The sequence below is a fragment of the Ostrinia furnacalis genome, unplaced genomic scaffold, assembly GCF_004193835.3.
Source record: "Ostrinia furnacalis isolate ACB-3 unplaced genomic scaffold, ASM419383v2 OfSCF7368, whole genome shotgun sequence".
Lineage (NCBI taxonomy): Eukaryota > Metazoa > Arthropoda > Insecta > Lepidoptera > Crambidae > Ostrinia > Ostrinia furnacalis.
In genome coordinates, this window is record NW_021137607.1 from 390,806 (window position 1) to 415,935 (window position 25,130).

General features: G+C 37.4%; 1 protein-coding gene across 1 annotated transcript in view; it reads left to right on the top strand.

Moving 5' to 3' along the window:
* Positions 1-294: 294 nt before the first annotated feature.
* Positions 295-25,130, top strand: part of LOC114364301 (zwei Ig domain protein zig-8) — a 58,403-nt gene continuing 33,567 nt past the window's right edge. Inside the window, exons 1-2 of the mRNA XM_028320405.1 lie at positions 295-526; positions 2,648-2,686. Of these exons, the coding sequence (XP_028176206.1) occupies positions 295-526; positions 2,648-2,686 (271 nt within the window). The remainder of the gene's footprint in view (positions 527-2,647; positions 2,687-25,130) is intronic.

The window sequence follows — 25,130 nt, forward strand, 5'->3', positions numbered from 1 at the left end:
TGAACTTTGCAACCAACCTTGTGTTATGTAACGTGACTATTCCCACCTCTGCATGTCCTATGGTCGCAGTGACATTGGGTCTGGAAAAAAATTAATCCAAAAAAAATTGGAGTTAATCAACTGCCCTCTTTTACAAAGATGTAATTAGACCAAGTGAAATATCTAATTCAAATTCAAATTCAAAACGTTTATTGCATGTCACATTACAATTTATATGTTGTTGCAAAATAGAGGTAGGTATACATGTGACGTTCTGCAAAGGCACAGCAAAACATCAGATCTCTAGTAGTCATAATGTTTCTCTCTCCGTTGCAGGTGTCGTGGATCCGGCACCGCGACCTGCACATCCTGACGGTGGGCGGCTACACGTACACGTCGGACCAGCGCTTCCAGGCCACGCACGCGCCGCTGGCCGACGACTGGACGCTCCACATCAAGTGGGCGCAGCAGCGCGACGCCGGCGTCTACGAGTGCCAGGTCTCCACGCAGCCCGTGCGTTCCTTCTTCGTCACCCTGCACGTTGTTGGTGAGTTCTTTACCACAATTTCATTTCAGTATATTAAGGCCCTCGCCACACTGGCGGATCATAAACGTTTGCACGCGCAAACACGCCGCGTGCAAATCTACCAGTGCATTGTTTTTGGGCTGCGCATCTATGCTCGAACGTCGACACTGAATATGTATGTGGTTGTAAGCTTAGTGTCTCAGAGCAGTATTCTGACTCGCAGTCGACCGCAAACGTTCGCGACTGTGACAACCAACCGGTGGAAACTCACCTTTACGGTAACTGTCATTTGCAAAGCCGCCAGTGTATTGCCATCTCACTCCGACCGTTTTGGATCGTCGGTAATCAATCTTCTTTTTGCGGAATATCTTTGTTACGTAACCAGGACAGCTTACGATTCCAGGAACCTGGCATTAGTCCCCGAAACGATAATTACCTACTTATTTCAAATCTCTTTTCATCAGTTGTGAAGTACTTAAGTATTTACCAGCGTATGACCGGCGTTTCAAAACGTAAAAGTTTCAAGAAATTATAGATTGTTTGAAGTAGGTATAATATAATTATGATTTGCATAAAAAAGATTAGACAAAGCGTACGAGTAGGTACAATCCTCGTTGTTTCCAAAGAGGGAAGTAAATACAAATTAATAACAAAATAAGTGTCACATTGAATGAACCGAAAGTGGAAAACACGACATGCCCTTGTGTGTTGTCAATCATCTGTCGCGTTTTATTACTCAGATGTAAAAGAGACGTTCACAAAGAAATAATCTTCCCCAAGCTGTCGGGATCTGCGCCTACAATTGAATAATAAAATGTCAGAATAACAACGCAACAACATTAGCAATCTGAAGGAGCAAAGGTTGGCGTGTGCCTACTCCTCGCAATTTACACGAGCAGTTTTATTTTAGTCGCCGAGACTGAGTCTTGAGCTTGAAAGTCAATTTACTCTAAATTCAAGTCTGAATAAATAAAAATATCCAGTTCTAAAGGCTTTGCAGTAAAACGCAAGCAAGAGAAAATTTAATTTAAGTTTCAAGATTCATTATACTCTTACTAAGTAGTACCTACATATTAAGTTTTCTATGCTCTTACATTTACCTACATATTTGTTTTGTATAGGTACACTCAAGATCTTGCGGTAGGCATTAAATCTCAAAGTAGGCGCAAGCTGATTTTCGTCCCGGCTCCGGAGTAAATTTTGTACAACTCAAACTAAACAAAGGGAAATTGAGAAGTTGTGAACAGGTTAACAAAATGTATAATGTGATAACGATCTTTCTCGTATACTGCTTCATGAAGGTGTGTAATGGTGCTTCAATTAGTCTTTTCATGGGCTTTTAAGAAATGGCCGTTTATGCGCTACTAACCGAGACGGGCGTGTGAGGCAACGGGCCGCACGCCGAATGCGCGCCGCGATGTTTGCATTCCGCCGCCGAAGCACAAGCCTCGCGACAATTTCGACAAACAGCGGCTCGAAAATGCGATGCGAAATCGGCACCGGCCCATTGTCACGGCACATTTTAACATATTTATTGGAGCGAATGGGCGTGCTTTGAATTAATCGGGTTGCTCGCGCCCAAAACAGCAATTTGTTGTAAATCCAGAGATAAAAGCCGGATACCGGACCGCGCGAATTCATCACGGCCTCGATTGTATTTGTCTAAATAAACGGACCAGAATCGAATACGTATCAATGCGGGCCCCATTGTAACCGAATATCGGGCTGATAGAAAATATACCATAGAGAATTCGTTGCGCCATTCCGACGCGGAATAATCTCATTACTAGGCACTTGCCGAAAGAATACGAATGATCCGCGCCGCTGAGAAAATGCAATTCCTATTTGGTCCGAGCGGACGCGGGCGGGCAGTTGAACGCGCGCCAGCGTTTTAGGAATTGGGATTCCCCGGATTCAATTCTTAATAATAACTTCTTATTACCGGCGGAGTTATGACGACGTCGATTGAAATCTTTTGGGAACCGAGCCGAATTTCGAGGAGTCAACAAGCAATGCATTTCGTGGAAAAATGCTTTTTCTGTGACATTACTTCTCTTGCACTTATTTTTTACAATTAAAAATAGGTATACTCATTTGCATACACAAGGACGACAAACTACTGACATGTTATTATTTCAACAGATTGCAACGAGATGTTCCAGAGGATGTTCTCTGACCAAGGTCTGTCTCGCGTGCAAAGAATAACCAATACTGATGGCTTAGTTATGCTAGGTCGTCACTATTGGTAAATGAGTGTCACTAACCGTTGCTGGTGTGTTTTGTGACTCAAGATTGTATTTTATTTATACGCTACTAACAGTGTTCATTGATATGCAATTTGCATGCATCGTTGATAAAACCAAATACCTAAGCCTAAAAACTCTATTTCATAAAATAAGAAACCGCTTCTCACAAAAGATTTACCATTTATTTCATTTTATAGAGCTCTGTAGAGCTTACGTAGAACTGTCGTGCTTGGTGGTTTTGTGACATGTAAAATATCAAGAGGTTTATTGCTTATACCTCCATGGCAAATCAAGTGTGTGGAGTCCAAGATTAATCTGACAAATTTAATTAATTTTCTTGCAATAAACGATTTTATTTATATTTATTTATTTATTCAGTACTTGGGGAGTTGATTGTTAAGTCATGAGAGTTGTTGTGTCGTTTTAAGCCTCATAATTTTATTATCCCGCATGATATGTCCCATGATGCCGTAAATTATAATATTATGAGAAATATTTATGTCAAATGTTATTTATACTGTAATTTGTAATTTGACACAAAATGAAGATATCCGTTTCAAGGAAACGGCGCAGTTTATTTTCATAATGTCAATACTAGTGCAAATTGATATCAGCAACTTCACTTATTTTAATTGTGAACAGGCAATACTACACACTACATAATACAAATATATCATATTCAGCACAAGAATTAAAATGGCTAACAAAATGATTTTTGTTCTTTTTGTCATCATAATGTGGACGTTTTAAAGGGTTTAGCTTTTTTTGATGCAACATGTAAGGTTAATATCTCAAATGTAAATATGTAACCCAATAAGTACTATATTTTAAAAATAACTACGCATGCATCAGCTTCCCAAGATGATATCTATGAGTCTACTTTACTAGTGTTGATTGTGCATTTGTGCTGCCATCAGACATCTGTTTCAATTTAGCCAGTTCCGCCTGCCGGGCCCCAGCAGTTGTATTACTTAGTTCACGCAACACTCCTACGTGTTCAATCCGCTACATCCGAGCTGAGCGTCTTATCATCTTAACTTGAAGCGGAAATTCAACTAGAAACAACAGCCAGATACAGAACTTAATACAGATATACAGGCTGAATTTGAATTCATGTGATATCTTGAACGGAATAATTATTGTAAGAACAAATATACGATTCAAATGGTGGTATAGTCACTATTTTAAATAATTTAATTTGAGATGTCAGTGAATCAGTGTTTTGCAATATAGAAACATCGGACTGTAAGGCAGGTGATCTTCTTACTTTTAGCTTAATATCACGCTCTCTCCACCTCAGAACCTTTCTGCTCTGTTGATTTCTGCCGCTGTGATAAATCTTTCTGCTGATAATCTTATTCGATTTAGCAAAAAAGTCACTTCATAACACGGCCTTTGATCTTTTCATATTATTGTCGCCAAATATATCCAGGCCTATTCTATAGTTATCCGGCTGTGTCAGCTCCAGTGAATTAATAACAGCGATAAATTCCCGCCACACTCCTGTTAATTACATCAGCCTCCATTCGGTTTGTTTTTTATCGTTGTTTGTTTCAATATCCGCGTTCTGTTTGCTGTAAACAACGGACGGTGTATGAAATCGATACGCGCGTCAAAGTGATGTCGTCTGTGTACTCTAGTACAATAATCTGATTGCAATTCGTGTAATTTACTTAGTTTTATTCGTGTACACAGCTGTGGTTTAATCTAGACAGTTCAATATCCAGATCAGGCATACAAAGGTATGCTTTTAATTTCATTCAAACCGACTTAAAAATTATCCAAAAAAGCGTTTTGAAACATTAAGACTGAGTTGCACCCTAACTTTGACCGTAACTATAACGATAACCGGTGTATTTTGTATGGAGTTTTACAGATTTTTGACGTTTGTCAAAGTTAAAGTAAGATGGTGCAACCCAGCCTAAATGTTAGATGGGAGGAACATCACTATCAAGGAAGTTTTGTAGTAGTAGCAAGTAATCATTTAGGCATTTCAGGAAAGTTATTTCCAAACTTAAAAATAGTACCTATCTGTTGAATATTATCGAGATCGCTCGGGCCGATGCGCCTAGGGCGGGCGTCATTTCACGCCTTACAAGCTCCATAATTACTGCAACGTGTGATCCGCACTTGCAGGCAATATAGCGGCGGTCACGGTGACGGCCACAGCGCGTCCCGTGGGGCCGCTGACTCTTGCCATGGTGTTCTACAGTACCCATCTGGCTACTTCATCTGCTAAGCCCTTGAGCAGTTTGACTTTTCTTGAGCTTCTTCTAGCAGGCTTCTAGGTGCTTATTTGCACTTGTTCTCAGTACCGCCTGCAGATGACTCATGGATTAGTTTGTCTCTCGTTGACGCTACCATGCCATAAAGTTCTTGCAAACAACGCTAGCTTAGCAAATGGAATAACGAGCAGTCATAATAATTGTTTAATTAACACGATTCATTGTATTAGTCGCGTCAAGTTTAATAATATCTGAAGAATATCAAAGGCCAACCCAATTTGAGTACAGAACTTTATTGATTCCACTAACAAATCGCGCGCCATGTGAAAGTGTCTACATATTATTGCACTTTCCTGTACCTTTGTTAAATGAAATCGTGGTAATTGAATCCCATCCATTCTGATATTAAGAGCCGTCGCAGGGGGAGGCAGGGGGGGTAGGAGGAGGCGTGACGTAATGTAGCACTTTGGGGAGTATTGTCCTGGTGGAAGCGTGTCTGGATAATGTCGGGAATTGCCGGCACATATTATTAATTCAAAAGAACCTTTGCAGGACAAAATAATTTAATTCGTTGCTGTGAAATTGACAAATCTTTGGTGAAACATGATTCAGTGTAAATAATAACATTATTACATTCTTGCCACTTTGAAGTAGTCGAGGTAGGTATAAAGAAAAACAATAAATGTAGTTGGTAAGTTTCAATGATATACCACAGCCAATAATATTTTAATTGGGTTACAGGGTTGACCTAAAACTCTTTTAATTCATCCCCAAAACACATATGTACTTACTCGTAACTAAAACATATTGAACAACAAATTAAGTGCATAAATGGGTAATTTATTTATTAATAAAAGCTTCTAACAACCAAGTAAAGTAGAAAACAAACTACGTACTTAGTCCCATTTCTTAGAAAGTAGAGCTGATGATTAACAGAAATACATGTGTTTTGCGGCTTTAGTACTAATAATGTACTCGTGAATCATATGCTAATTTGAGTAATAATATGCACACATTCCTGGAACCGATTCTAATACTGACACTAACTTTTCACGACTACACTCCAACAATCGGTTAACGTATATTACAAAGCACTGCATCTTATTACTCTTTTATTCGGAATTCAAATCGCTTACCGCCCTAACCGTTATGCTGGCCTGGGGCTCTGTCACGCAGTGCGATCGCGACTGGACTTGGCAATCGCCATCACACCGATAAAAATAAATAAATAAAAAGTTTTTATTTCGAACAACTCATAGTTCATAGTGTGGTTAGTAAACACACCTTAAATGCTAATGTTAGTAATCATTATCAATATAAAAATTAAAAATCAATAAATTAAAAATCAAATTAAATTAAATCAATTAAAACCAAATAAATAAAAGTAAATAAATAAATTCAATTCAAGCAGATTCATTAACAGTGAATAAAATAAATAAGTTAAATCACCCTAAGCACCAGACACTTCCAGATAGGTGATGTATACCTATTGGCTAAGGTCTTGAGAATGCTGTTGCTACTGGCACGCAATCTGTGTATCAAGGATGCTGTCTTTATGATAAAAAATCACGGAAATAATAGAGAATTTAGAAAGCGATCGGACGCCTTTGGTTTAACGGAATAAGGGTGCCAAACAGCTGCGGCGGTCGTGAGCCACACTCACATCATTTAGTACGTGCATTTGGTTCCCGTTTTAGATTCTGACCTAATATTACACATTCAAATATAATTTTCTGTTGGGAATTGAGAAGCGAAGAGTGTAACGTCGAAAGCGCTCACGGTAGATGTCAGGCGCACTGGCAGTTAGCGAATAAACGTTTACATCCGCGGACTTGTGTTGAACTTATTTTGCTTCCAGAAAAGACGAGCAGTGGGCCAGGATGTACTTGAAATATTTATTTATTGAATGTCTAATTCTTTGATAATAGTTAGCGTCAACACAGATAAGTACCTGCATAGTTTCTGGGGGCACGGCAGTGCCCCCACCAAGTCGAGCAAAAAAGCGGCACGGCCGTACCATCCTTTTCTCGAAGCAATTCAGGCCATTTTCGACCGCCTGTAACTTCGTTGTGGATAAAACTAGAAGGCTGAATTTTCATTAGCTATGCAGGCATTGTAAAGACACGGTATATTTAAAATTTCATTCAATTTGAACCAGTAGTTTAAGAATTATAACGGGTCAAAGTTACTTAATTTTGTCACTCACTGACTGACTCACTGACTCACTGACTCACTCACTGACTCACCGATCATCAAAACTCTAAGGCACTTCTAGCAGACCTAGAAGCTTCAAATTTGGAATATAAGTAGTGTTTGGTGTATGAATCAAGGAAAAACTAAAATATTTGGGGGCACGGTAGTGCAACCGCCAAGTCGAGTAAAATTTTTCAATTTCGGTCCAGTTTTCTAGATACATAACTGCTGTCTACAAAATACAAAAAGAAATGAGATCCCATCAAAAACAATACTTGTCAAAAAAACCAAGTCTCGCAACTCAGTTGTTCTACGGTAAAAAGTTGTGAGATCCATGTAATACCAAGTCCAGGCCAGGAAATCTTTAACGTTTTACATAAATTATTGACTTGGCCATCGCACTAAATAATTTAATTTACACGTGTTTTCATTCACAAGTATTGTTTTTGATGGGATTCAAGTTAACTTGATTAGACATCAGATAGACTGGCCGTCATAGTTCTCGTTCCGACACAGAAGCCAAAATTTTCGAAGATCCTAAATTTACTCTGCTAACAAGTAGTATTATTATCTCACAAGAACGGAAATTATTTAAATGTAATTTGCACGAATGTAATATTTTAAATAGGGAGCAAATCATTTATAATATATGTAAATACACTCGCGCCAGCTAAACCTCGGTGGATGATGGAAACGCGAACGGTGGTCAGCGCATTGTTTTACCAGTAATTACTTTTCAGTATTTTAATTGAATAAATTCTTTTTCAGTTAGAACGAACGATTTAGTGAACAATAGCTTCTGAATTTCTTTGAAATTGATTGACCAAACTGTGTATCATTTAATAAGTATTTTCAGAGAGGTCCACAAAATTTCTGGCGCCTACGAATTCTAAAACAAAAAGTCTGACTGCTTTCTCATAATAAAATATCGAAATGAAAACTTTGCCTTCATTCAAACTGAAAGCTCGGAAACAAACCGTTAAGTATGAGAGGAGCCCGGGCGCGAGCAAGTGTGGATTTGCAAAAACAATAATAAAGTTCCTTCACACTAAAGAGACGAATGCAGTAGTCTCTCTTTATGGCTAACGTATGTGTAAGCAAACAATGTATGTACAGCTACAAAGGTATACACTTAGCGATGTTTCAACTGATTTGCCTGCCTTTACTTGCAAGGAATTAAGAGTAACACTGAAAATTAACAAATGGAAAAAAATATTAAGACTTACTATTACTTATATTATGCTCTATTCCTGTTTATAATTAGAAAGAAAGAAAGAAAAAATGTTTATTCAGTATCATCGACAATACTAATTAGTTGGCATCGTTTGTCGTGAGTCGTATACGAGTATAGTGGGCACGTGAGCCCGGGGCTGCTGCGCCACGACGCGCTGTGGCGGCGTTTAATCTGCTTAGCCATCAAGCGAGTGGCCGGGATTGTGCTGCTTTTTACTTTTAATGAACTGCCAACTTCTAGTGGAACACATTAAAACTTCAGCGGAAGAGTTCTTTTCCTTCTGCTGTTTCAAAGTAGATGTAATTGAATTGAAGTCGTGAATTGAAACAATTGACGTTAGATGCTAAATATTATAGCAGCGTAATATGAATATTGAAATATTTCTGTTTTTTTTGGTGTACTAATAGTTACGTCAACCGGCTCTCACGCGTGTCGTGCGAATACTTCGCGCGATTCTCGAACGCCTGCTCGCTGCGGAATGCCGACGCGCGCCAGGACGGGACGAGATTAAAACTACGGTATTAGACCCGCTCGTCCTGCAATAGTTAATTGATTGACTCTGCTTTGGTACAACCAAAAGGCTGACTTAAAGTACCTAGTGTATAGGTTATAATGTAGTTATTTGTTTGAAAGCCTTTTATGTTGAATATCATGGTCTAACTTCAACACAAAGATAACGATAAATAGTTACAATAATTTTGATTTTGTCGCGCTTCCAAAACCCTTGCGCCTTAAAAATAAGGCAAGGCTGACATGAATGTGAAAGAAACCTATAGTCTGTTAGTTAAGTGCCCGTCAATGTTGATACACGCCTAGTTATGTCTACGATCCCTGCTATACTACGGAATCTTGCTACGGTGCTTGCTACGACAGTTTCTACGATGACAGACTACGAGCTACGAGCCAGTTCAACAAAGTAAATGATGAGTTCCTTTCCTACGTTTTAAAAAGAGTCTGACCGTCTACTGGACGTCGTCGCATACAAATGAGAGGTCTTACTGTGGAAAACGCGCACTGCTAAGTCAATGACACAGCTAGTTTTAAATAAATGCAAAAGGGTTAAAGTCAAGACAAAGTTTTGAGTTTTGTTCATATTTGTTTTTGTGTGGGTGTTACAAGTTAATGTTAAAGTTGTGTATCTTCTTAATTATTGAAGAAAGTTAAAAGTTTTATTATTTATGCAAATGTAATATGCGTCTAAATGGTTGGATGTGCCATCGGAAAATGAAACCTACCTTCATGACATAGAGCGTATTCAAGGCGTTAGTTGGCCGGAGATGTCTCCCCTCGTTACCGAGGCATAATGTGAACTAATCACCATCCGCTGGGTTCACTCATAGACTGCTAACTCGTATTAAGGAACTTTAGCTTTCCATGCGAACTTGTTTGAACTGAAGGGTATTGTTTTATACGCTGTAACTCTATTGCATCAAACTTGGTGAATGTTTAATAGTGCTAGTCTTCGACAAAGATCAATATTTTGTGATTATTTTTTGCCATTTTTGTTCCTTATCGACGAATGGTTTAAACAGATCTTTATATTAATATAGCGTTAGGTTTAACTTAATTTCTCGTGGTTATCTAGGCTGTTAGCGATATTATTTTAACCGTGGCTTCGTTTGCATGAATTTCGGTCTGTGACGTATCTACATGTATACAGTTCAGATAAGTATTGTTAATATATTTTAATGTGATGCTTCCGATTTTAGTTAGTGTTCTTTAATCCTGATAAATGTAGTCATTGTTGCCTACTTACTGATATTTGTTAGTTTTAACAGACTGTCTCACATAGACATTTTAAAATACTCGTATAACAGATACAGTTCCTAATTTAAGATTCCTGATTTTTTCAGAATGCATACAGAAAGACTGATTCTTATACTATAAATTAATTTCCATAAATGATGAATTACCTAGTTTTTATAGACAAGACACTACCATAAACGATAATTGCAAAAAATATAGCTAGTATTGAATTATTCCCCACAATATGTTTCAACTAAAAACTTAGACAAAAAATCACTAAGTAGTTAATACGGCGAATCTACTTCAGAGTACTTAATTAGGTGTTTGAACAAAAAGATTAAATTTTACCAACGCGCGGCCGCTGCGGCGAATTAGTCGACAACTGACTTTTAATTCTAGCTTTTAATATCAATTTACAGCGAGCTAGCAAACACTAGCTTTAAATTTAATTTCACTCTCTCCGAGGCTAACGACGGACAGCTATGATTGGTGAGTTTCATGGATTCAATAATCCATCCATCCAAAGGTGTTACAATTAAACACCAAACATGAAATCAACATAAACAGTGCCCTTTTGTTTTCTAATTATTTATTCATATACATTATACATAACGCACAATTAATAGGTAAACTACTTAAGTGCAGCTTTTATTAGTTTTGTAACTATAATATTTATAAGTTATGAGGCTCTTTGTAGAGGCTTAAGTTACATTACATAAGGAGTACCACAAAACGGTCTCCCAAATAATGTAAAAGGTCATTAATAAGTACAAATACAAATAATTTATTTATGAAACACAGGCAAGCAGTAAGTAATTGGCTATCTTCATTAAGCTACTCGTACTTGTAGATAAAATTGTTAGTTAACTTTGCTCTACCCTCCTTTATTACGATGACTATTATTAATCCAAGGGCCTAATGAAATAATCTTAAGTAAACCTAAGAGCTTTCTAAGGACACAATTGGGTGGCGTTTATTTTAAGAACGACCATTTAATACTGAACTACATACACCGAAGGCCGGCACCACACTGCCCGAGTCGACTTGGAGCCTAAGATTGAAGATTGTTTAAATTAAGATCTATGCCACCACTAATAACCTATACCTTTTTAATAACTAAATAAGGTCGTAAGAATAATGTGCGGCAGGAGGACATGTTCAGATGTGGTTTTATGTGCTGTAATCATGACGATGATGATGACAAATTGAAAACCTATCCATGTTTATACATATATTTGGCGTCAATGAGTGATCATTTGCTTTAGGTGCGACGTTGTAGTATGACTTTAGCTTTAAAATACTATTATCATTACCATAAAGTCAAGAAAGAGGTGCAATCTTCAAGAGGTGTCATATTAAGTGAGAGCATCAAGTATTCTAAGGAGTCATTCTGTCTAGAAGCAACCTGTCTCTAAAGTTTACGATTGTGTTTTATAGCTGCCGTATATTTTGGGATAGCTGTTTCTTCGAATTATTCCATTATTCCAGTGGAATAACTATGCGTGTCTAGGTAAGCGTAATTATGAAAATGTCTGGGTTACTGTGAAAATAATCGCATCTGATTTATGGTAGTTTTCCTAAGTGAAATTATTTATAAGTACTTAAATGTTATTCTGAACTTTGTTACGTCTTGTTTGAATAGTGCAATTGGTACTACCGTTCTATTATTGAATAAATAAATAACATACCGTAACATACTTTCAATTATGACTGGATTTCATATCATAATTAAACTGCTCTTAAGAAAGCAACATATTTTGTAAACATATTATTTTAAACCAAGTTAAGAACACATAAATATCATCACTTCTCGTATTATATTTTTTCCTAAAATTTGGAAACTCAAACAAGAAAGAAATATCACGTGAAGGCCCCCCGGGGGCCTATTTGCAGTGATAAACAATTTGAATTTAAATTGTGTTATACGTAGAGCTTAGTTACATTTTTCGGGTCAGGGATGCTGTAATTTTTCAGCTCTATTGCTGGTCTGAGGCACGCAACCCAGAGATTATCCTAAAAAAGTGCGTAGCAAAAAGTGTGTTCTCACTATCGGACGCGGAAGCGAGAAAACGTTCGGTATAAATCACTTTCCAGCGCCGTAAAGCGTATCGCGTCGCGCGGGCGGGCGGCGCGTAGGGCGGACGGGCGCGAGCACACGAGCGCGCCGCAATTACAAGTTTCAATTCACCCATAATTGACAAATTTGTAACAATAGGGTTTTGGAATCCAATTGGTGTTTATATCCAACAACGAGTCAAATACGTTTGTATCACAGGCCAATATATGCACCAAAATTATGAGAATAATAATTATGAATGATGTTACGGATTATGTCAATATTCATTCGTTCGTTCGTTCGTTCGTTTCAGCCGAAAGACGTCCACTGCTGGACAAAGGCCTCCCCCAAGGATTTCCACAAAGACCGGTCCTGCGCCGCTTGCATCCAGGTACTTCCCGCGACCTTTACCAGATCGTCGGTCCACCTAGTGGGAGGCCTGCCCACGCTACGTCTTCCAGCTCGTGGTCGCCACTCAATATTCATACATGGAATATATCCAGTTACATTCTAATATTAATTACCTGCGGCGGTGACACAGCGTTCTCCTGCAGGTGCCAAAACTTTGTGAATGTGTTTAGCCTGCTTAATTATAGAATAATACAGAATTTTCGACTGTTTAGACATGCCACATGTAATTAACTTAATAATGCTACAAAATTGAAGATTTAAGTTGCAAAATTAACGCAAACATGAGCACCAAAGGGGCGTAGAAGTAGTTAGGCATACCTTAACTAACTAACATACCGGAACTAAAGGCAATAAGTAGAATGAAGTTGCAACGTGTCAGCTACTTTATGTACCAAAATGTGAAAAAACATGTAAATGTAGGTATATTATGTTTTCTTTTGATTAGTTAGATCGGCGTCCGTCGATAACGCCGCCTCAGACCGGCCTCGCATCAGCCCGTATCTCGCGGCTGTCGGACAAACGAGCGTTTTTTACTACCCGCTCCTCTGATATGTTTGCTACGTCACAGTGATATGTTACATGACTTGGATTTTTTAAGAAAGCCGAATGCTACATTAAGCCTTGCTGAAAGTGATCGAGATAGTAATTATTTTACTGTTCATTTTTTACTTCACTTTTTAGTTTCGTTTAGTTGCCATAAAGGTAACTTTTAGGTCTCATTAGTAGTTGATAGGTAGATATATTGAATAGTCGCAAAAACAACAGACTGATGCTCTTTCGGGTATTTACTAGGTTTTACCAAATATGATTTCAAAATATTTGTTTTGGCTATTGATTATTATTTTATTTTGTAGCTGGATAACGTCGGACACGGGTTGTAGCTGGATAACGGTAGCCTGACATTTGTTGGATCGCGGTTTTAAACAAGCAGTATAATGTTATAGCTGCGCGGCGCGCATAAATCGGCCGCACGCGCACATAAATGTTGCAGGCGCCTCCTTAGGTCGTGGGCACACGAGCGCCAATCGTCAATGCAGTCAAAATATTTTTACGGCACTCATACAAGTATCACTTACTAATTTGATGATAAATGTACACGGATCTCAAGAGTATTTTTTATGACAGAAGCAGCATCTGATCAAAGGTGGATTAAATTACATTAACATTAAGATCTGAGGTAGGTACAAAATTGCTGCATCACTTAATATGGTAAATAGTTTTAGCTAAAAAAAATATTATGCAGTTTGTCAACCGTGAAAAAAAATTGCATTATGTCGTTTTATTTAAACCATAGCACCGCACGCACTGTCCTGAATGTACGAGGATATAAAAAAAAATAAAACCGACTCCAAAAAACCTACACTAAAACGTAGAAAAATAATTACTAATTACCTACTTATTTATTAGGACGAATTATTAATATTTATGTAGGTATACCATGATTGATACTTCTGGAGTCGGTGCCAAGATTATGAAACATGTAAAGTTTGCCTGCACCGACTCCAAAAGTATCAATCATGGTATACCTACATAAATATTAATAATTCGTCCTAATAAATAAGTAGGTAATTAGTAATTATTTTTCTACGTTTTAGTGTAGGTTTTTTGGAGTCGGTTTTATTTTTTTTTATAAAATTTTACTTATTTCTTGCTTTTTAGTTAACTAATTATTACCTTGATGTTACCACTGAAGGTAGGCAGTACACTGAGACCAAAAAAAATTGGTTCATAATCGGCGGAGATATTGCGTATAAAAAAGTTCATCCCCAATTTTCCACCCTTGGGGGTGAAATATTTTCTTCAAATTCGCATGAAACCACCCTTTTGATAATACCTATTCAACAAAAAAATAATCGTTCAAATTGGTTTATAATCGGCGGAGATATTGCGTATAAAAAAGTTCATCCCCAATTTTCCACCCTTGGGGGTTGTTTTTTTTATTATTAAATTTAAATGGGACCACCCTTGAGATATTACCTATACGCCGAAAAAAGATTTCTTCAAATCGGTTCATAATTGGCGGAGTTATAGCGTAACAAACATAGAAAAAAAAAAAAAAAAAAAAAAAAAAAAAAAAAAAAAACATACGGGTCGAATTGAGAACCTCCTCCTTTTTTGAAGTCGGTTGAAAATTCAACACTCGTATTTTCCTATGATTTATGACAAATGATAGTACCTAAATATTGTCGCCGGCTTTATTTCTTTTACGAACTCCATTCATAATACCTACTATGCGTGTATTGGTACCAGTGAATATAATGGTAATAAAATTGAAATGAAGTGTCTACAGATGATTTCGACACGACCATTTGCTAAGGCCAAGGCTTTTGCATATAAATGTTGGAACTATTAGCATAATTCCGGAGTTATTTCACGGTTTAATTATCGTCGAACGCCACTTTAGCTGCAAATCACGCAAACTTAGCTAAATGACCGCTAACGGATTAAAATAGAATAACTCTTGGCGCTTACTTCACCAGTCGTTAGTTCATTAGGGATAATCCCCTATTATTTAAACAACAAAGGGCAGGCTTTCGTTAACACGTAGGCTGCCATGACAGTCACCGGTGACTGACAAACATGCAACCTATTCGGGCCATGTCAGTCACTGGAGCCTGACACTGAAGCATCTAAATCAAACGACCGCAGTAGGCCGCCTGGCACGTTTAATGCGTTACTTCCTATTTTAAATGACTGACGTGGCCCCCAACAAAGTATGTTCAGCATGGCCTGCAACTCTTGTACCTAAATAAAAATTAACACAGGTTTGAATGAAAATTTTAGTAAAAACACGACAAATATTTGAAATTCTTAATAAAATCACAAGTTTACGATATATTTCGGAATAAATTATTAACCATAATTATTAAAATTATTATTTGTGTAAAAAATTGAAACATTACAGACAAAAATTAGGCTGATTAGGGCTTTGAAGAGAGTAAGTTATAACTTGCTGTCTTTCTCGACTTTACACGACCGAAATTTGACAGTTGACCGACAGCAACCGGACAGAGCGATAGTATTCACGAGGGCTAAAGCGAGGAAAGCGATGCGACACGGTAGTTCCCGCCAAAACGCAGAAACGTGATTTTGTTGTGCCTGACAAAATGCTTGACATGGCGCTGTGACTGAAATTTATACCATTCGGGCCGCGTCAGGCACGGGTGGCTGACAGTTTTTTTTATGGGTATAATATGTCAATATAAATAGTAAAAAAATATTTTTTAACAATAACTATTCATTTCAAGCCATTACACATCGATTAGCAAAAAATTCAATTTTGGCGAATTAGTAAATTTACTTTGGCAGTCAACGTGTTAATATAAACTCGTCGTGTTGTGTCTTAGATTTAGATTTACGAGTATTTTACGCATTTCATACACTTTTACTGCCCAGTTTTCAGATCCTTTGATGTTGACACCTTATTTCCTTCATTCGTTTTGTTTTACTATGTCTTACTTTTATGCTGGTCTACCATAATTTAATCATACGCTTCATAGCTTGTTATGTAGAAAAAATTACATCAATTTCAGGATATCTATTCACACAATTTGTTCATCTTCTTTCTCTACATTTTCCGAATTACTTAAGTCCAAAAGAAAACCATTTATTACTCACTAACTTTCTGCCCGCGGCTTCGTCCGCATGGAATTTTGTTTGTCACAGAAAAACTTTATCACGCGCGTCCCTGTTTCAAAACCTGTGTTTAAAACTATCCTATGTCCTTTCCCGGGACTCAAACTATCTCTATACCAAATTTCATCAAAATCGGTTCAGTGGTTTAAGCGTGAAAGCGAGAGAGACAGACAGAGTTACCTTCGCATTTATAATATTAGTATAGATCATTCATGTTAATACCTTTCATAAAACTCCGTTAAGTAGGTAATTTCTATTATAGTAGGTAGGTATGTCTTTTAACCCTTTTGACCTAGCAATTAATAGTAACAATACCTATAATTAGGGTTTAATAAACCTCTACGCGATGTATCAATTTGGCTGCTCTGTTGATTAAAGTAATGCTAAGGTTGAAGTGACTTCAAAGCATCTTCCACTTGCGAGCGCGGCGTCCCGAGTGCCTGCCTTCCATCTAGATAGGGATGTATGGTAATTTTAACGATAAACAAATAACTAACGAACGCCGCAACAAGGCATCTGAGACAGGAGGCGCTAACGAGGCGCCCGAACAATGTACCGAATCACAACGCTCCCACCCTGCACAACTGTAACTCGACTCTAACCTGACAGTTATAGAGTCAAAATTAGCACAGCACGGTTTCCCGGAGCATACTAATATGCAAGATTGCTCGCATAGCTTCGGCAAACGGCTTAGAATTCCAAACTTAGATTGGGATCGGGAAATTGATGGTCCCGAGTAGCGTGCACCGGTTCATTAGGTTAACACGTCAAATGCGCGGATTTATGGCCGCCTGTAACGCTTCATTATTGTGACGCTGGAAAGGAAGCTAAACGTCACGCTAAAAATGTAACTAGAGCAGGAAAGTGAAAAACTATTGTATTCATTTTTCTTTTCATTTTTTAATCTATCATTCAAATACCATAACTAATACATAAATCCCATCATTAACTATTCACTAACTGGTTCCAAATCATCCTGCCGGACTTTACTTTAGCTGTTTCACAATTTTCAAAGTAAAACAGTTCTATCGAATTCGTGATAACTAAATTAAAACACTGATAGTAGTACTTTAATCTGCTGTAATCTTGGTGTTATTGAAAATGACTAAACTGGTTCTCAAAATGGTAGCATTTGAAATAATTTCGAATCCGTCTAAAATATACAAAACAGCACGTCTAGAAGCGGAGACCGTATAAATAACACTGGAGACGCTCGCGCTGCCACTGATTGCGTGCTACATCACAGAACAAGAAGAATGCTCATAAAAGTAATTCATCCAGATAGATAACGGCAACAGAGCGTACAGTGCACCGAGAAATATGCTCCACTTGGCCCGTTGAAAAATGCACGCCAGGATACTCTACTTCGGCACAATCTAGCATACATCGTTTATGAGCTGCTGGCACAGTAAATGTGCTAGTTAAAGCAGTAAAACGACCCTAAACAAACGTCTGAATTTGATTGTCAGTACAAAGCTCCGCCACGAGGGTACTAAAATACCGCAATAATACTTCTACACATAACTTGCATTGCAGCAAGTTGTGGTAGCAGATGTCATTGATTTGATTAATCAACTCAATAATGTATTATTTAACCTTTTACCTTCCCACTAATACACAGACTAGATTTACGGATAAAATTATGTGATTATTTTATTTAATCTAAAAAAAAGTAAAAGTAATAAAATTCCAAATATTAAAAGTCACATATCAATATTCATCATAAAGAACTCGCTGTGTCATTATCCTTGGAATGTCAGTATCATTTTCCTGTCCTCCGCTAGGTACCATCTAATTCAGTAGATATCTTTATCATTGGACTTTAATAAATTATCAGTATTCAGTGCTAGAGTCAGATTTTGTTACAACATTTTGCTACAAACAAAGTAATCATAGACAAAACAACAACATACAATAAATATACAAAATAGCTGTAACAACGGCTTCCACTGTGTCTGGTGCTTAGCTGCAATTGCATGTTATGTAAACGCCGCAAAAGAACAATAAATTGCGCGCGGACGTCTGAACAAGCAGCGAACATTACAGGTGTAAATCACCACTCAGAGTAATACCGCTCGGCCTTGTGTTCGCGAGCGGTAATGAAATCCAAATTCTGAAAAGCTGAAGATGAATATTGATAAAATAACTTCGAAACATTGTCATAATACTATTCTTTTATAGGCAATGTTCTGTCTCTGTTATGAATCATTGAACCTAAACTCCATTCCTATTCTTAACTGAAAGCTTATTCTTATTCTTAGGTGAATTTAGTTAATAATATAACAATAATCAACGTCTGTGAAGGATTAACCGTGTATCCTTAACGCAGCATTGCAGCAACAGCAAGTGTAATTGAAGTCAAAGCTTAGTCTGACAAAGCGGGCATTAGCGTAAAATGTAACGCTGGCAGCAACCACAACGGACGCTGGTCCTTCGAGCCGGATCACCATTGGTTCTTCCCCACAAAATAGATTAGATACGGTTGCCTTAGAACACTAATTCGTAATATATGTATAAAAGCATTTTCTATAGTAAATATAGTAATAAATATGCACTTCATTGTGGTCTTTTCATTAATTCTCTATGAAGTAGATTTATTATTAAACAAAGTACACCGCCATAAGCAAGCAGAATTGTCACATTTAAATGACTTAGCCTGTGATGGAAGCTGGACAAGTGGCATTAATTTCAAATTTTCGATATTGCATGAAACTATTAATGACTACGTTTCCGCGAACGCTCCGAGGCGTGCGGCGGACGCGCGCGACGAATGAGGCGCATCACTCAGCTGCATTGTGACTGCGCCACCTCATACGCCGCATCGCCGAGTAATTGCTCCCTTTAATCTTCTTATCTTGCAAAAAGTTTGTGCCACTGCAACGTGGCAAAGTCTATTTTTCACACCTCAAGTTTTTGTGACAGCAAGTTTCGCTCCATTTCACAAGTTGGCTCGTTAGTTCAGCAGACTGACATAAGTCATCATCTGTTTGAAAAAAGGTGATACCTCATTTTATAAGTTTTCATTTTATAAAGGCTTTTCAAGAGGGTTACGCTGTACGATGTTTTACTTTTTCATAATACAGCAGCAGAACTTTCAGAACATTTCGCTTTTCCAATCGTCGCTGGTATGAGTTTCGAAAACATGAAGTATTTTACGCTCAACTTTAAAGTAAAATATTCATCACTTACTTCGTACAGAAAAAATCAGGTCAGCAGTTTGGAATATTGGAAATCTAGGCCATTCCTTCAAAGTTAGTCGACACTCGACCCCGAGTACCGGAGTAGTCGGGTCGAGTGTCGACTAACTCGGTTGTCGTGTTCGGCTTCAGGAACCGTAAACACTCGAATTATTCCAATAAAAAACTTTTTGATATTAGAGCGGTTTGTGTGAAAGCTAGTGGAAAATATGGCGCTATATTTTGTTGGTTTATAGAGTGACTTTATTCTGCTTGCTGAACGGCGCGCTGCCAGGCCCCGGTGAAAGAAAAAACAGAATGCGCACAAGATTTGTTCAATAGCGGCAATTCAAAAAGTAATTTAGTACAATTTTCGTAAAAACATGAACTTATAAAAATATAGAATGCTCTTGGTCGTCTTTCATAGACCATACATCAGTTCGGCAGCAGCTGCCTCTTACCGGATCTTATAAGCTTTATACAATGGCCATTAAGATTTTTCCTCTACTTCTGAAGTTTAGGTACGTTTAAGATTACCTGGTTTTGTGGATATCCTCAAACCTTGAGTTTAACTTTCGAATACAAAAATATGATGATCTTTTCTTACACTACTCTATGAACAATTCTGTTTTAACTAAGCAAAAGTAGTTGCGATTTTTAGTTGACTCAAAACCGTTTTCACCATCAATCCCTAATTTTTAAGTGACCGCTATAGTAACACATAACAGGAATTTTGTTATCAAAGCGGTCACTTAAAAATTAGGGATTGTTAGTGAAAACGAGCATCAGACCATTGTGTACATAAAGTACCTAAGTATATAAAACTAGCTGACCCGGCGAACTTTGTTCCGCCTTAATGGCAATAAATAAGCAGACTTTTTTTTAATTTCGAACGGGATAAAAAGTATTCTATGTCCTTCTCCTGGCTCTAAACTACCTCCCTGACAATTTTCAGCTAAATCGGTTCAGCCGTTCTTGAGTTATAAGTGGAGTAACTAACACGACTTTCTTTTATATATATAGATCTTTAACAAATAGTTAATTCAAGGTGAGTAATATTTTTGTTTAAAGAATTGGCTGTTTCTAATTGGCACGGACTATAGTAAGTATATTCAATAGTTCAATACTTACCAATGTTTTGTTTACTTGTAGCCATTCATAAAAATGTTAACACTTACAATACTCGTTTGCAAGCATCGTTTTAAGCGGTGAGATACAAATTGGCGCTGCAATCGTCGATTGATTCACTTACGCGTCGCCTGCAGCCTCTTTGACGGCTGTCGCTGGGCGCGGGTAACGCAATCAAGCGGCCCAACAGCAGGGACTTTACTGCTACCAAATTGCATTTCTGAACGAGTCGATAAAAAAAGTGTTTGTACTTCTGCTATTCAATTACGAGTTTTGTATCGACTTAGGTAAACGTATCGTGGGTCGAACCACGAAAAGGCGTAACTGATTTTTATCAATTTTACAGGAGCGATGTTTAAAGATAATTTAAAGTATGAAAAATGCATTTCGGGCCCTTTTTACCTGCCAATACCTACTGGCTTCCTGAAAAATAATTCAGTTAGGTACGATATTTTTTGAGGTTATAAAATGCATGTTTTTCAATAACATGGTGTATTTAACTCAATATCACCATTTTGTTAGATACGCCTTTTCGTGATTCGATTCACGGTATGATGCACCAGAGACTGCTGACATTACTTAAAATCAGTAAAATGTGTAGCGTCGTTATAGAGATCCAACTCTGCATAGCATGAATTAACACAAGCACATAATATTACCTACCTGCCCACACACACCAAAGCAAGTAACTACAAACTTAGTTTTTGACGTTTATTTGGATTCCTAAACAATTTAGTGTCGTGTGAACTGCCTCATAGATACTGTGGAATTGTTTCTCAGTTATAGCGCGGGTAAACAATGTGGCGAGACAACATTTACGGAATACCGTTCTGCTTGAAACAATTTCGCCGTACATTTTCCGGGACGTTTCAGGTCGCGGCGTCGCTCGTCGCGCGTCTGCGGTTTGTATAGGTACGACACGATTTTTCAGACACGACATGACATTGGCAAAACAATAGATACAAGATAAAAGTTTAAACAATAAAAGTTTAAATTATTTAAATTAAACAAGACTATATGGCGATTCTTCAAAATAATGTATTCGCAACTTTTATACGAGCATAATATGTCGTGCAGTAGAAAGGTATTGTCTCCGGAATCGATTCGTCTCTGCCTCAGAGTCGCCGCTCCGTCGACAACAAATAACAACAATAACTTATTGCTGAACTTATTTCGTTGCTTCACGAATGCACAACAGATGCACTTTGTTACAGTTTCACTGTAAACACGCTGAAATACTTTTGGACTTTGCTCATGTTGGTACAGCTTGATATTTTAACCACCATGATACAAATTATTTATTAATAACACCAATACTGACCGACAACCTAACATTATCAAAATAATTAGAACTCATATTTTTAGGAAATTTGCTCTCCTGTGATTACCTCATCTGAAAACGTTTCATAAATTAAATACGTAACTTAATTTACTCACTACCTACATCATTCGCAAAATAAATTACTAACAAAGCAAAAGACATGACCTTATAATATCCTATTTCAACTTGTGAAACTGTTTTCGAACAATCAAGTTGAAAGTTTGTTTTTACACGAGATATATTATCCAGCATTTGTGAAGGTTTTTCGTCCATTCACAGCGCACGCTACCTGAACAAACACAATAAGCCCGTAAAGCCTGTGTAAACTAAGTTAGCGGCCATCCCGCGTCCCCGCCGTCCCGGTATCCCGCGGTCCCGGGATCCTGGCCGATCCCGCGATAAGGCTCGCCGTTCATGAAAACTAACTTACTTAAATGTAGGATCGTGTAAAAGTAATAACACTTTTTGAAAATATTTTTTCTTTATTTGATTCCACCTTTAATCAAGGTTAGTATTTTTCGTGCCTTAGACACTCCCTTGATTAAGAGCCAAGTTGCGTTAAAACATTTACAATTCGGATTCGCAAATATACCTACTATGCGAGATTCTAACCATAATGATTTTCATATTTCTTCATTATACAACAAGTACGCGCTAAACAGTTTCTAGTCCTGCTTTCAACTTCGTATACTTTTAACGTATGCATGAAAAGCATAAAAAAAAATCAAAATCAAAAATATTTTATTCAGTTTAGACGTTTATAAACGTCAAATATAAAAAAAGAAAAGGTAGCCCTTATGGGGCTTACATTTGAAGTACAATACATATAGTACGCGTCGTCGGAGGCAACCTCGCCGCGCGCGCCGGCCGGTAGACAGCACGGCGCGCGCATGCAATTACCCTCTCATTTACATTTTGAATGTCAAACGCGGTAATTAGGCGCTCAAATTAACTTTGACTCATTATTCTGTGTAGATGTGTTATAATTTAAAGTCATAATTATTGTTCTACTAACATTAATAAAGGATAAAAGATGTACCTATACGAAAGCCTGCCAGCCCGTAACAACATATTATTTCGAAGTACTGATAAGAAATAGTATTAAGAAATGCAACAAAACGTTTATACCCATAAATGCTTATACTTATTTGTGCGAAGTTTCGGGGGACAAAAAGTGCGGCCCTTCCAAACTATCGTAAAACTATTAGTATCCGATTCAAGTTCGGATCAAAACTGAATTCTTTTATTCTTTTGATATAAAACTAAAACCGATAAAATGTTGGTCTTCTCAAAAGCACTTGTAAATTGTTAAGAATAAGTATTTTTCGCTAATCATTAATCTCCGTAAGATTAGATGAAACCAGAAGAGAGTCAATTCATCAACTTATATTATTATTATACCAATTCCTGCAATAATTTAAGTAGGTACATTAATACTCAAACGTTCAAGAATGGAATAAATGAGGGATCCTTTAGTGTATCAGCGTTTAATTTAAAATGTACCTATGTACCTACCGGTATTCTTTGGAGAGGACTAACTGTATTCATATCTGTTGGCTAAACTCCTTGTTGATCTACCAACTTGTGAAGACAACCCAGTTGTTTGTAATAGGGTTTAGCTGGGAACAAGGAGTTCTCGAATATACTGTACCATTAAATGTAAAGTTATTGTCTGTTGTTGTACCAATAGTAGGTCTAGTAGGAACTATGTAGTCCATGTACCGTCTGTTACTTTTAAGGGTAAGCCAAGTTTCATTGCTAATAAGTTGACTTCAACATAAACATGTCTACAACATTTTTAATCAATGTTTTTTTAATATCTGTTTCTATGATTATTCCTGCATTTTTATTTACAGTTTACTTTTAAAAGAATGATTAAGATAGTACCTAATTATTGTTCATTGAAATAATTGTGTGAAGTATAAAATATTTCACGTTACTTTCGTACACAAAGTAAGAAATGTTTTTTGCTATCCCACATTCAGATTTCAACTGACATTACCATATATTGTTTTGGTAAATTTTCGCTCACATTAGCGTCGGGCTGGCCAAATATTTTAACGCTCGGATTGTGCTTTATTAGGGGTATGCAAATGAGAGCTGCGTCACTCGTTGTAAAGATAACATTGGACTCCGCTGAGAACGCAGCTGCCCATCAGCTCACTTTGGTGGTCAAATATTCATTAAAATTACATATTCAATTTTTAATCATGAAGAAAGACATGGCAAACCAAACCAGATTTCTCTGAACCTCGAGACAAGTTATTATAAATCTATTGACTAACTCTTACATTAAGAACTTTAACAAAATCGTCTCTGAAGCTGAACTTTTGACTGATCTGAATGAATAAAATATGTTTTACTACAACCTTAACCAGCAAAAAATATCCAAATTAATGAGACATGCCAGTATAATTAAAAATCTCGCAAGAAGTAGACTGAAGACTACAAAAACGTAACGACGACGTGACGTTTCGCAAATCAAAAGGTTGGACAGGCCGCCCTTCGCAGGTTGACTTCTATTATGCCCAACTTAACTCTTTTATTTTGTGAGCCAGTCGCGAGACGATGGTAGTGCCGGTAGCATCGAGAACGCGTAAATATGTTATCAAGGATAAAACAAACAAACATAATGTATAATTAAGAGGGGTTTGAGAACTTGGCGCGACGGTGACTACTCAATAATTCATACAATCGATGGAACCTAAGTAGGTTATGTTAATGGTCGTGCTAGTTCTAACTTGCCCATTGAATTTAATTAACCGTCGGAATTGTTCGCACAAGGACCGTTTCGCAACTCAAACCTGAAAAATAATTATAGTTTGTAGAGCAAAACATAACAACTTTTAAAGATCGAATCGTTAATTCAGGCTGGTGCACTTTAGATCTTTAGTTAGAAGGCATGCTTGTATAATCCCATTCCTTTCCTGGTACATAAGACCACCAAAAATGCCATTATTCTAGCAATAACATTGATGGGCATTTAGACAGCATTTTCCGCTATTTTTATTTGCCAATCGAGACAATAGAAATAAATTGTTACGACGGACTCATACGACCGCTTCGTGTTTGATGGGATAACATTATTTATTTGGCATAGGTCTGACGAAAAAATATGCAACATAAATGTTTTCCTCATTTCTTTGAGCGCACGAACCTTGTTCTTATTTGACGTCCTTTTTTCGTGGTGATGCATGAGACCTTTCGTTACCTGTATACCTCCCTGTAAAGTGTTTCGGTCTAGCAACGTGGT